General features: G+C 35.5%; 1 protein-coding gene across 1 annotated transcript in view; it reads right to left on the bottom strand.

Annotated features, from left to right (window-relative positions):
• LOC126272137 (guanine nucleotide exchange factor subunit Rich) overlaps positions 1-13,249 on the bottom strand; it is a 274,952-nt gene that overhangs the window by 126,294 nt on the left and 135,409 nt on the right. Inside the window, exons 13-14 of the mRNA XM_049974745.1 lie at positions 7,197-7,306; positions 5,223-5,354 (exon numbers count right to left, since the gene is read on the bottom strand). Coding sequence (XP_049830702.1) covers positions 5,223-5,354; positions 7,197-7,306 — 242 coding nt within the window. The remainder of the gene's footprint in view (positions 1-5,222; positions 5,355-7,196; positions 7,307-13,249) is intronic.

Below are 13,249 nucleotides of genomic sequence, written 5' to 3'. Positions count from 1 at the left end.
GTAAACATTTACTTATGTATTTACTTTGCTATATACTAGCATCTGAATCTTCTATTTCATTTACTACTTCTCATTTGAGTACCAAGTTATCCTTGTCTCTGTCCACATGCATATGTCCTTATTGCTGAGACTCATCTTATTTACCTTGTCAGCCTATTAAATGACTAAAGACTATTTTATAGGAGAATCTGGGAAACAAGCCAGTATTTCTGCACTATTGAAGATACTGAATTCACTTAAATATGTTATAATATATAATGCTCAAACGAACTTACAAATGTATAAAACCTATTCATATTTTGTCGCGATGTACTAATCATTTATAATTCATTTATTGTGTATTTTCACCCAAGTGGTGAACACGTACCTGTGTATAAGGCCCAACCACATAGTTGTTGGTGCTGTCTCAATTATTTATAAAACACAACTAATATGATGTATTAGTCACTTATCAAGTTATTGTATATTGTTACTCAAAGTAATATGTAACCACACTCATGTCTCATTCCGTTATTGTCAGCACTTACTGTAAAGGGAAAAGCAACAACTGTGTTGCGCAAATATTCCTGAAAAAATACATTTATTAATCTTTGGATGATTGTAAAGGACAGGAGTGAAGCATCGGAAGTGTCTTGACAAAAGAAAAATGCAAAGATTGGACATCGTTCAGACATTTCATTCTATATATGTAGGGTGAATTATGTTAACTACTGAGGAACTATACTCCAAGAATTTACCTTTACTACATTATAATTATATATTTGTTATTCAATACTATATGTAAATGTCAATATAAATTGCAGAGAATAGTGATGTAGCACTTTAAAAAAATATTGTACTAATATCATTTTAGTGATATGTTATCAAAGAACAAGTTAAAATTACAATATGAGATTTAAGACAGGAAATGTTTAAAAACGAACAGTTGGAATTTTCCTGAATTCAACTGTCCTATTCAAAACAATCAATTATGCAATATATATGATGGTCATAAGTAGTGGCGTATGAGCAACATTTCAGGTTTTGCAATGAAGAACTTCCAAAGAGCTGAGATCTATAGTGTACTTCATTTCAGTGTTCTTCATTGCGCATAGAGGAGACTGAACACTTTGTTATATTATGGTTTAATACTTGGTGTACTTGCCAAAGATAGGGGATGGCTAAATACAAAATGACATGGATTTTAAGTACTGTAACATCTGGTAGTAACATTTGTTCCATAATGCATCGCCAATATTGAGAAAGGGTTGTACACACCAGTGTCTCCATTGTACTCAGGAGAAACTGGAGGATCTAATGATAGACATAAATATACAGAAACAAGACCAATTCAGCTAACTTCCAATAGATAATTTTCTGATTGAAATAGATCCTCATATTCATGTTGTAATACAAGCTGCAGACAAATTCTGCAAATTAACTTGTTCTTTCTTTGTGCTATTAATTAATATTTTGTTTAATCTAGTTGAATCTTATACAAAATAATTTATGATAATTTTACATATTTGGCTGCACGTATCTTCCACGAATTGTTTGTTAATCCAATTGATTGTAAAATGAAGACCGTTATGAAGATCTGTCGGAAAAGGTTTTGTTCAACTTTCAGTTGCACAAATCCTTTTGGGGGTTGTTGAAACATAACAGTCTAATAGAAATTTACTAAACACACAAATTTTAACCATAAATAGTAATTTCTGACAGAGGTGTATGGAAATATGTACTTGTTAAAAAGGTACAAAGAAAACAATTACAGAATCTTAATTACACTAATGTGTAGAAGTCCATTAATTGATAGAAACATTTTATATGATATGAATCTTCTGTAATTAGTAAATATAACAAGTGTATTGTTAACATTTGACACCTAAGCATTTATACACGATATAATTAGTATATAGAATAGAATTCACTTGTGTTTAATATATTAGAATCTAGATAACCATTGAAATGCGCCATTTGTTTTAGAATGAGAATTTTAATTGTTAATTATTGAAATAATAATTTTAAACAATGCAGAGGATTGTTCGGGATTGTTAAGAAAGTATACATAGTAACAGCCAAGTTGGCAAAGGAGGTCATTCTGGTTTTGGTTTCTCCTTTTGTATTGTAAGTATAGTTTGCCTTTGTAATAATACTTTAATTTTGTTTTGAAAGTATAATAAAAATTATGCAACTTAACACAAGATTAAACTAAATTAACTCTCCAGTATTTAAGTTACAGTGACTGACAATGTACTCAGGACGATGGCTGTGGCAGATCATGAGTAACTATGAACAACCGAATTAATACGAGTAGTTAAGACATGTCAAACTGCTCACAGATGTTGACTCTGAAATTATTGGTATGTTGGAGCACCACTTACATTATTTGACAGTTCAGAGGCTTCCTTTACCAGGATACAGATTAGCTGTCTGTTTTTCAAGGAGTTCCTTGTGGGGTGGGAGAGTGGCTATGTATGTAAAAAACAGTATTCCATTTGAGTCCACAGACTTATCATGACACTGCAATGAACAGGTATTTGAATGTTGTGCAGGGGCATTTGAATTTAGTGAAACTAAACTTCTAATTATTGTTGTTTTCTGCTCATGCTATAGAGTGCTCTTGATTCACTTTGTAGGAAGTACCAGAAATTAGTTATATGTGGTGACTTCAGTATAAATTTTGTGTATGTTGGTATTTGTGTATGATGGTAAATTCATATGATCTGATGCAGACTGTGTTTTTTCCAACTAGTGTGCAGGGAAACAGTAGCACAGCCATAGACAATATTTTTATTCATTCTTCATTACTAGATGGGCATTTTGTTATTAAAAGTGTGAATGGCCTTTCATACCATGATGCACAAATTATAACACTAAAAGGCTTTTGTACTCGAACAAATGTCACTTGTAATTACAAACTATGTAGGAAAGTTAATCCAACACCAACAGAGAGTTTTTTAAACCTTGTCAAGAAACAAGAGTGGCAGATTTTTATACTGCTGATAACACAGAGGATAAATATAATCATTTCATTAACACATTTCTCATGTTCTTTGAGAGTTGCTTTCCAGTGGAACATTCTAAATGGGGTACTGGCAGTAACAGGCAACTCGGGTGGCTGACTAGCAAGAGAAGGATATCATGTAGAACAAAGCACGAAGTACATCAAAATGTTAGAAGTAGTCACAATCAAGCTGTAATACCCCATTATAAACAATATTGTAAAGTGCTTACAAATATTATTAGGAATGCAAAGAATACGTGGTATGCAAGAATAGCTAATTCACAGGATAAAATTAAAACCATGTGGTCAGTTTTGAAGGCAGTGTCTGGCCAACAGCACAATGTCAACGATATGAAGTCAGTTCGCAGTAAAAATATTTCTGTTACTGATAAATCAGATATGTGTACTGTATATAACAGTCATTTTTTGAGAATTGCTGGTGAATTAAATAAAAATTTAGCTTCTACAGAGAATCATATAACACTCTTGGCAAATGCCTTTCGAAGATTGATGTCTGAAATACTCCTCTATGATACAGACAAGGGGGAGACTGAGTCAATAAATAAATCACTGAATACTAAGGACTCACATGGTTATGATGGAGTGCCTAGCAGAATATTAAAATACTGTGCTGCACATGTTAGACCTGTATTTAGTCATATTTGTAATTTTTCCTTTACGAATGGTCAGTTTTCTGCACGATTAAAGTACTCAGCAGTAAAGCCACTTTATAAAAAGGAAGAAAGGGATAATGTAGACAATTTTAGACTTACTTCTATCCCACCAGTGTTTGCTAACATTATTGAAGAGGCTGTGTATGTAAGGATAATTGACCATTTTGTATCACATGATTCGCTATAAACTGTACAGTTCGGGTTTAGAAGTCGCTTACAAACTGGAAATGCTATATTCTCTTTTCTGTGTGATACTGGATGGGTGAAACAAAAGATTTTGATTGCTAGACATATTTTTTTGATTTAAGTAAGGTGTTTGATTGTGTTTATCGCAAAATATTGCTCCCAAAGTTGGACAATTATGGAATATGGGAAGTAGCTCACACTTGGTTCACCTCTTACTTTAGCAACAGACAGCAAAAGGTCATTATTCACAGTGTTGAGAATGGCTGTGATTTGGGGTCTGAATGGGGTATGGTCAAGTGGGGGGTGCCCCAGGGATCAGTGTTGGGGCCACTCCTGTTCCTTATTTATATAAATGATATGCCCTCTAGTATTACAGGTAATTCTAAAATATTTCTGTTTGCTGATGACACTAGCTTGGTTGTAAAGTATGTTGTGTGCAACATTGGCTCAGTTGCAAATAGTGTAGTTCATGACCTAAGTTCATGACTTGTAGAAAATAAACGCTAAATCACAGTAAGACTCGGTTTTTACAGTTTCTGAGAGACAATTCAACAAAACCTAATGTTTTAATTTCATAAAAAAGGCATATGATTAGTGAAACTAAGCAGTTCAGACTTCTAGGTGTTCTGATAGATAGTAAACTGTCATGGAACACCCACATTCAGCATCTTGTTCAAAGACTTAATGCTGCCATTTTTACAATTTGAATGGTATCTGAAGTGAGTGATCATTTGATACGAAAATTAGTCTACTTTGCTTATTTTAATTTGCTTATGTCATATGGTATTATATTGTGGGGTAACTCTTCCCATTCTAAAAGAATATTTTTGGCTCAAACAGGCAGCTCGGGCAAAAAGTGGTGTAAGTTCACGTACCTCTTGTCAACCCCTGTTCAAGAGTCTGGGCATTTTGACTTTGGTCTCTCAACATATATATTCCTTACTGTCATTTCTTGTTAGCAATATTAGCTTATTCCAAAGAAAAGCAGCTTTCATTCAATTAACACTTGACAGAAATCAAACCTTTAACTGTTGAGCAAAAAGGTGTGCAGTATACTGATGCTTCCATTTTCAATAAGCTACCACTCGAATTCAAAAATCTTAGCAGTAATCCACGCACTTTCAAATCGAAATTGAAGAGCTTCCAAATGGTAACTACTCCTATTCTGTCGAGGAGTTCCTAGAAAAAGTAAGCAGTGTCTTGTTGTATTGTTGATTGTTTTTACTTGAACTTATGGATTGCCTTTTTTTGTCTGTTATTAGTTTTATGTTGTAATTTCATGTACTGACACATTCCATGGCCTTGGAGATTTGCTCCTCAATTTGGTCCTACAGAACTTAATGTGTAAATAAATAAATAAAATAAATATCAGTTACCTCATGTAGTAGAAGTTCAAGAGAATGGGAGAAGTAGGGAAGATTAGTGCAACTTCGAGCTATTTCCCAAGCATGAAAGCCTAAATTTCGACGAATTAGTTGTCTAAGGATTTGATGTAGATACACCTGGCTCTGAAACACAGTAATGCACACACAAGACATTTAAGGACATTTACATTTCTTTTGAAGTGGAATATGAAAATTAAGGCAAATCACATTTTCCTCAATTAACTGACAATGTATAAGAACAACACAATAAAGCGGGGTATTTAAGATATAAAGTCAGTTTCAGCAATCTCCTAATCTATTTATCAGACTAAATGTTGCACCATTATTACTTGCCTTGGCAGATGCTTGTCTTGCACACAATGTACTGTTCCCTGTATAACACATTATAAAATAATCTAAATGATGAAACCCAAATCACACTTTTCTCACATGGCATCCTGAATGCTTTGGAACAAGGTAGTCAGGTAGATGCTGTATTTCTTGATTTCTAAAAAGCATCTGACTCAGTGCCACACCTGCGTTCACTGTCAGAAGTACAATCATATGGCGATCAAGGGAAATTTGTGACTGGACTGAGGACTTTTTGGTAGGGAGGATACAGCATGTTATCTTGCGTGGAGAGTCATTATCAGATGTAGAACCTTTGCTGTTCATGTTGCATATAAATGACCTTGCAGACAATATTAATATTAACATTAGAATTTTTGCAGACGATGCAGTTATCTACAATGAAGTACTACCTGAAAGAAGCTGCATAAATATACAGTCAGATACTACTAAGATTTCAAAATGGTGCAAAAGTTGGCAACTTGCTTTAAATATTCAGAAATGTAAAATTGTGCACTCCACAACAAAACGAAAAAAGTAGTATCCTATGATTATAATATCAATGAATCACTTTGGAATTGGCCAACTCATACAAATACCTGGCTGTAACACTTTCTAGGGATATGTAATGGAATGATCACAAAGACACAGTTGTGGGTAAATCACACAGATGACTTTTGTTTATTGGTAGAATACTGGGAACTGCAATCAGTCTACAAAGGAGATTGTTTACTAATCACCTGTGCAACCAGTTCTAAAATACTACTCAAGTGTGTGGGACACATACCAAGTAGGACTAACAGGAGATATTATTATAAATACACAGAGAAAGGCAGCATGAGTGATCACAGGCTTGTCTGATCCATAGAAAAGTGTCACAAAGGTACTGAAGGAATTGAGCTGGCATGCTCTCGAAGGCAGACACAAACTATCCTGAGAAAGTCTATTAACAAAGTTGCAAGAAATATAAACTAAATAATGACTTTGGAAATATACTACAACCCTCCTACATATCGCTCACATAGCTGTCACGAGGGTAAATTTAGTACAATTACTGCACACATGGAGGCATTCAAACTATCATTCTTCCATGCTCTATAGGTGAATGGAAACAAGAATAAATCCTAATAGTTGGTACAATGTGAAGTACTCTCTGTGATGCACCTCATTGTGATTTGCAGAGAATAGATGAAGATGTAGATAAAGATGTATATGGACAATAAACTTTTCTTGAAAAAAAAAAATTATGACTATCCCTCATACTCTACTGTTCAGCATGCAGTCTTGCTGTGTCAGAGGATGGAACAAAATCCTTATTTATAGCATTCTGTTCTAACTTATCAGTGATCGAATAGTTTGGATTATAACACATATCCTTTAACAGTAGTACAAGTTAAAAAATTACTACAATAACCTGAAAAAATAAGAATATTCAATACTACAAGACTCTGCAGTGATAGCTGGTATTTGTTGAGTGCTAATTTGCAGCAACTGATAAAATATGATATTTTTGTAATTACCTTTGTATTTTAATCATTTACTTCTTTATAATGTTTTACAATACAATTGTTTGTTTAAAGATGCATAGATATAAGACAGTAATAAACAAAAGTAACTGAAAGCTGTTAAAATCCATACCGTTTTCTCCAGAAGGCAAAATGGTAAAGAAAACGGTGAGTTGCTATCAGATGTAAACAGCATTGTATCATTTTCAACTCCCAAAAGAATTGCATCTTCAAACAGTATAGCTGCAAGGAAAAAGAAAAGACTTCTGTTGAAAGTTGTATTATAGTATAAGCAACATCTGATATACAACATGCAATCAATTCCAAGAAATCTGAGCAAAAGCTCAATCTATGAATAACTTTGGCAGTGTAATGATTTTACAAGGTAGACCACATACACGACTCTCTTGTCTGGTATTCTGATAAGTATCTGAGACCACGAAGCCAAACTGCATGTAAGTGGCAAGAAAACTATTGAGGCACATAAGTATGAAAAGCTGTTCTCAACCCAAAGATTTATTTAAACATTTAAATTCTTTCCTAAGCACTATTCTAAGGGATGTAATAATATCCTTGCTTTCCTTCAACTGATGTACTTATTTATCCAGCCAGTCATTGGGAGCAGAGCAGGAACCTACAGTTTAATGTGCTAACAAACAAATCATTGTCAGAAGTGAAATAAGCAATAAATAACACAAACAAATCCAAGAACCAACTGGCGGTATATCTGTGCACCTTTGGATTTGCTGTCTGGCACTTACCTACTGAACCATGAAGCCACTTTCAAGATGTTTCAATAATAAAAGATTCCCTGATGAGTTATAAGAGAACCAATATTTGAAACAGATAACAAAACAAGACTGCTACATTCATTGTGAATATTGTGTAAAGACAATAACAAAAATGTAATAAAGAAAACAGTATATATGGCCATAAAGCTAGTCATTCCCTTTGTACTCTATTTACGGGTGAAACTAATTCATTGTTAATGCCTAGAAGAATACAGCAACCTGTTCAATTCTGTAACAAAGTGCACACTAGTATAACAGATCAAAACAATCAGGTCTTGATAGAGCACTAATTAAGAACACTGCTTGTAAAGGACAACAGTCTTGGTTCAAGTCCTGGTTAAGAATACAATTTTAATCTCTCCAGAAATTCTGTAACAGGGCTCACTTTGCTGCAGTGAGAAAGATTCATTCTGGAAACAACTCCCAAGACTGCAACCAATATTTTTCCGTGATGTACACTCTCCTAATAGTGTTACTGCAGTAAAGTATGTCAGCAAAGTTTGTAAAATAAGAGAGACAATGAGAGAATTGAACCTGTGCAGCACATTCATGTCTTGAGTCTGCACAGTTCTGTCGGTAATGCTAAGAGAACCACACTTGGAAAGCAAGGAAGCATGGTTTCAATTCTAGTTTGTTTGTTTCTTTATTCTGTTTCTGGATCACAATTATGGTAAACTTTATGATGAGAAGACTGTTGCAATTGAACTAACTGAATACTTATTTGCATTCAATAAATCCTTTATGGTATGGAATAAGCCGTAAAGGAGAAACAACTTGAAGCTGCATTTAAAAATATTTCTGCTGTCTCTTACACATTTTTCTCAATTTGCAGACTGTCAGACTTTTGTAGCTGTGTATTTCATTGCCTCCTGTGCCAAAGCAAGATCCACTAGAGGGATATGCAAATAATTTACCCTTCCAATACTGTTTTCTCTTACTACTTATATTATTTTTGAACTGCAATGAACTTTGTCAATAACTTTAACCACTGGATAAATGTAGTATGATGCTGTTTTTTGTGCTTGCGGATGTGTCTACAATTGAGCAATGAAACTAAATTATTTTTTAAAAAATCACCATACAGTGTTGTTGTTATTATTATCATTTAAGTGTCCAATAATGATCTAACATTTTCACCTGTGAGCGTTAATGTGTGATACAATTCACTGCAAGTGAAAGTTTGTGAAACAAGTGTACAAACACCATTATTTTAAATTCCCAAGCAGTCAGTAATGAACTCTCATAACTGCAACCAGTACTAATTTGGCAGGGAGCACCCAGAAGTCGGACCAAGCTGTCGTCTCACTTGTCACTCTTTGCTTCATCGTTCAGTTGTTGGTTTGTGACCAAGTCAGAATAACAGATAATGTGTTTATTTCCAAACTGACATTCCTTTTGATGATCCTTGCTTAGGAGTATGGTGAATATTTGAATAGCATAAGGTTGCTAATGTTTTTCACAAACTGGAGCTTCATTAACACAGGGCTGAAGCTTTGTACTAACGCGAAACAGAGGGGAGAACACCATGGATCTGATTTGTGAACTGGAGTGGCAATCATCAAAACAAAGGTGTTTTTCGTTGTTACAGGATCTTCTCATGAAATTTCACTCAACTTTCCACTCAGAATGTGAAAATATTTTAATATATTACGTAGGGAGTAACAACTATCATAATAAAATAAATCATAGCTTGCACAGACAGATTTAAGTTTTCTGTGTAAGAGTGGAACAGTAGAGAAATAGCTCTGTCAGGTACTTAATTGTGAATTGTAGAATAATCATGTAGATGAAGATGTAGAAGTTGTGTTTTAGTCCTTTAGGTTCCAGCCTCTGGAACAAAATTTCAAGGCAGTGAGAGTGGTCCTCTTGAAATGTGACACAGTTGGAGCACCTTGTAATAATTTATCCATAAAACACAGGAATATGGCAGGTGCTAAAGAGTTTTTGAATGGTGACCAATTATAATAGTAGAGGCCATATGGTACATTGATCACTAGGTAAGCTGGTGACGCTGTGTCCAAAAAAAATTTGAAACTGAACCTCTATGAGGACAATATTATTGAAAAAGGAGCCCTGGCTTAATTTTGCAAAGGGTTCATCCAGGGTCAATAAAGAATAATATTCCACTTCAGCTTTTGCAATTATCCTACTTTAAAATCCCCCAGTCTTTAGGTGCTGTTGAGTTTGTGTACTGTTACCAACGGAGAGATGATTTGGGTTGTATGGCTTGTACAGTTTCATGAACAGTGCATCTTTAAGTGTAGAAAAAGTCTATCCCAAACACATTACCCACTTTGCGAGCAGCTACCACAACAAAATTTACTGGACAAGTGACTTGGCTGTGAGTAAAACTGAAAACTTTCGTAGCAAAGGCACATGATGATGTCCACATACTCATAGATGTCTTTATTGTCTGCAAGGGTGAGACATTAAACTCAAGTATGTGGACTTGTTTAACAAAGGCACGGAAGCACTAGTTTCAAGGTGCAACTTCACATAGTGTTTGCTTAAGAATGCAACTAATTACATTTGCTAGATTTCATTCTGAGAAGTTAGTACTTCTAAAATTTGGCTCTGGAAATGGCATGTTGTCCCTCACAACTTGTGCTGGAGAGCTGACTGCCAAGTCTTCTTTCATCATAAAAAACTCTTTGCTACACATGCAATTTCATAAGCATGAGCTATTTGCATTACTCAAAAAAGGATCAGATACCAGCAATAAGTGGTTTCTCACTTCTGAGTGGGGATAAGATGCACTATAAAATCCCCAATTACAGAATCAATTTTAGCCTGGTGCTGTCTTGTCAGAGGGCACACCAGCTGACATGTTCCACCTGGGTATTGAAACCACAAAGGATGACATGATTGTCCTGCCAGCTACTATGTCCCCTTAATTATGTCAAGTGGCACTACAAGCTTGCTCCCCTTATTTTCCATAGAAACTGTGTATCTTCCATTCCCATAAAATGTGTCACATATTTTGCAAAAGAAAACACACACAATACTCAAAAATACCAACAGCCTGTACGTAGAGTCACATACGCATTGTCCGATTTCACAGACACGCATGGTGATTATTTCTCCCTTGTTCACAACATCAGTTACTTCATTAAAAATAAAAATAATATATAAATTTGTGGTGGCTGCCATTCTCTCATTTAACAGTAAAACACTGCAAAGAGTGTGATTCAAAGCAATGCATGATCTGTGAACTGAATGCACAAATTACACAACTTAGGCAATGTGTTTGTTTAGCTTCTGCTTGTTGTGTGAGTACATTATGCACCAGGATAAAAACACCTGTCACAACTCTAGTAGGAAAATGTATGGCCAATATTAAATGCAAATGGCCAATGGCTTATCTAATGCACTCTTTCTGTTAGATTCCTTTACAAAATATAGGTAGAAAGATTATGAGTGCTAATCAATAAACCCCTTTGTTGCTTTGACAGGCAAAAATTTCTGAATTATATATTAACCATGGACCTTGGACCATATTAACCATGGACCTTGCCATTGGTGGGAGACTTGTGTGCCTCAGCGATACAGATAGCTGTACCATAGGTGCAACCACAACGGAGGGGTATCTGTTGAGAGGCCAGACAAACATGTGGTTCCTGAAGAGGGGCAGCAGCCATTTCAGTAGTTGCAGGGGCAACAGTCTGGATGATTGACTGATCTGGCCTTGTAACACTAACCAAAACGGCCTTGCTGTGCTGGTACTGCGAAAGGCTGAAAGCAAGGGCATGCAGCTTTACTGTATGATTAAATGATGATGGCGTCCTTTTGGGTAAAATATTCCGGAGGTAAAATAGCTATAAATACAAAATCAAATAGGGGTAATGCAGGAGTCGGTTTAATAATGAATAAAAATATAGGAGTGCATGTAAGCTACTAAAAACAGCATAGTGAACGCATTATTGTGGCCAAGATAGACACGAAGCCCACACCAACTACAATTGTACAAGTTTCTATGTCTACTAGCTCTGCAGATGACGAAGAAATTGAAGAAATGTATGATGAAATAAAAGAAATTATTCAGATAGTGAAGGGAGACGAAAATTTAATGGTAATGGGTGACTGGAATTCAGCAGTAGGAAAAGGGAGAGAAGGAAATGTAAGTGACTATGGATTGGGAATAAGAAATGAAAGATGAAGCCGCCTGGTAGAATTTTGCACAGAGCACAACTTAATCATAACTAACACTTGATTTAAGTATCATGAAATAAGGTTGTATACATGGAAGAAGCCTGGAGATACTGACATGTTTCAGACAGCTTATATAATGGTAAGACAGAGACTTAGGAACCAGGTTTTAAACTGTAAGACATTTCCAGGAGCAGATTTGGACTCTGACCACAATCTATTGGTTATAAACTGTAGATTAAAACTGAAGAAACTGCAAAAAGGTGGGAATTTAAGAATATGGGACCTGGATAAACTGATTAACCAGAGGTTGTACAGAGTTTCAGGGAGAGCATAAGGGAACAATTGACAGGGATGAGGAAAGAAATACAGTAGAAGAAGAATGGGTAACTTTGAGGGATGAAGTAGTGAAGGCAGCAGAGGATCAAGTGGGTAAAAAGACAAGGTCTAGTAGAAATCCTTGGGTAACAGAAGAAATATTGAATTTAATTGATGAAAGGAGAAAATAGAAAAATGCGGTAAATGAAGCAGGCAAAAAGGAATACAAACATCTCAAAAATGAGAACAACAGGCTAAATGGCTAAGCAGGGATGGCTAGAGAACAAATGTAAGGATGTAGGGGCTTATCTCACTAGAGGTAGGACAGATACTGTCTACAGGAAAATTAAAGAGACCTTTGGAGAAAAGAGAACCACTTGTATGAATACCAAGAGCTCAGATAGAAACCCAGTTCTAAGCAAAGAAGGGAAAGCAGAAAGGTGGAAGGAGTATATAGAGGGTCTATACAAGGGCAATGTACTTGAGGACAATATTATGGAAATGGAAGAGGATGTAGATGAGGATGAAATGGGAGATATGATACAGCGTGAAGAGTTTGACAGAGCACTGAAAGACCTGAGTCAAAACAAGGCCCCGGGAGTAGACAACATTCCATTAGAACTACTGACAGCCTTGGGACAGCTGGTCCTGACAACACTCTACCATCTGGTGAGCAAGATGTATGAAACAGGCGAAATACCCTCAAACTTCAGGAAGAATATAATAATTCCAATCCTAAAGAAAGCAGGTGTTGACAGATGTGAAAATTACTGAACTATCAGTTTAATAAGTCACAGCTGCAAAATACTAAAGTGAATTCTTTACAGACGAATGGAAAAACTGGTAGAAGCCGACCTCGGGGAAGATCAGTTTGGATTCCGCAGAAATATCTGAACACGTGAGGCAGTACTGACCCTACGACTTATCTTAG

The sequence above is a fragment of the Schistocerca gregaria genome, chromosome 5 (genome assembly GCF_023897955.1).
Source record: "Schistocerca gregaria isolate iqSchGreg1 chromosome 5, iqSchGreg1.2, whole genome shotgun sequence".
In the NCBI taxonomy this organism is placed as follows: domain Eukaryota; kingdom Metazoa; phylum Arthropoda; class Insecta; order Orthoptera; family Acrididae; genus Schistocerca; species Schistocerca gregaria.
The sequence above is the reverse complement of the archived record's forward strand: the minus strand, read 5'-3'. Positions and strand labels throughout refer to the sequence as shown.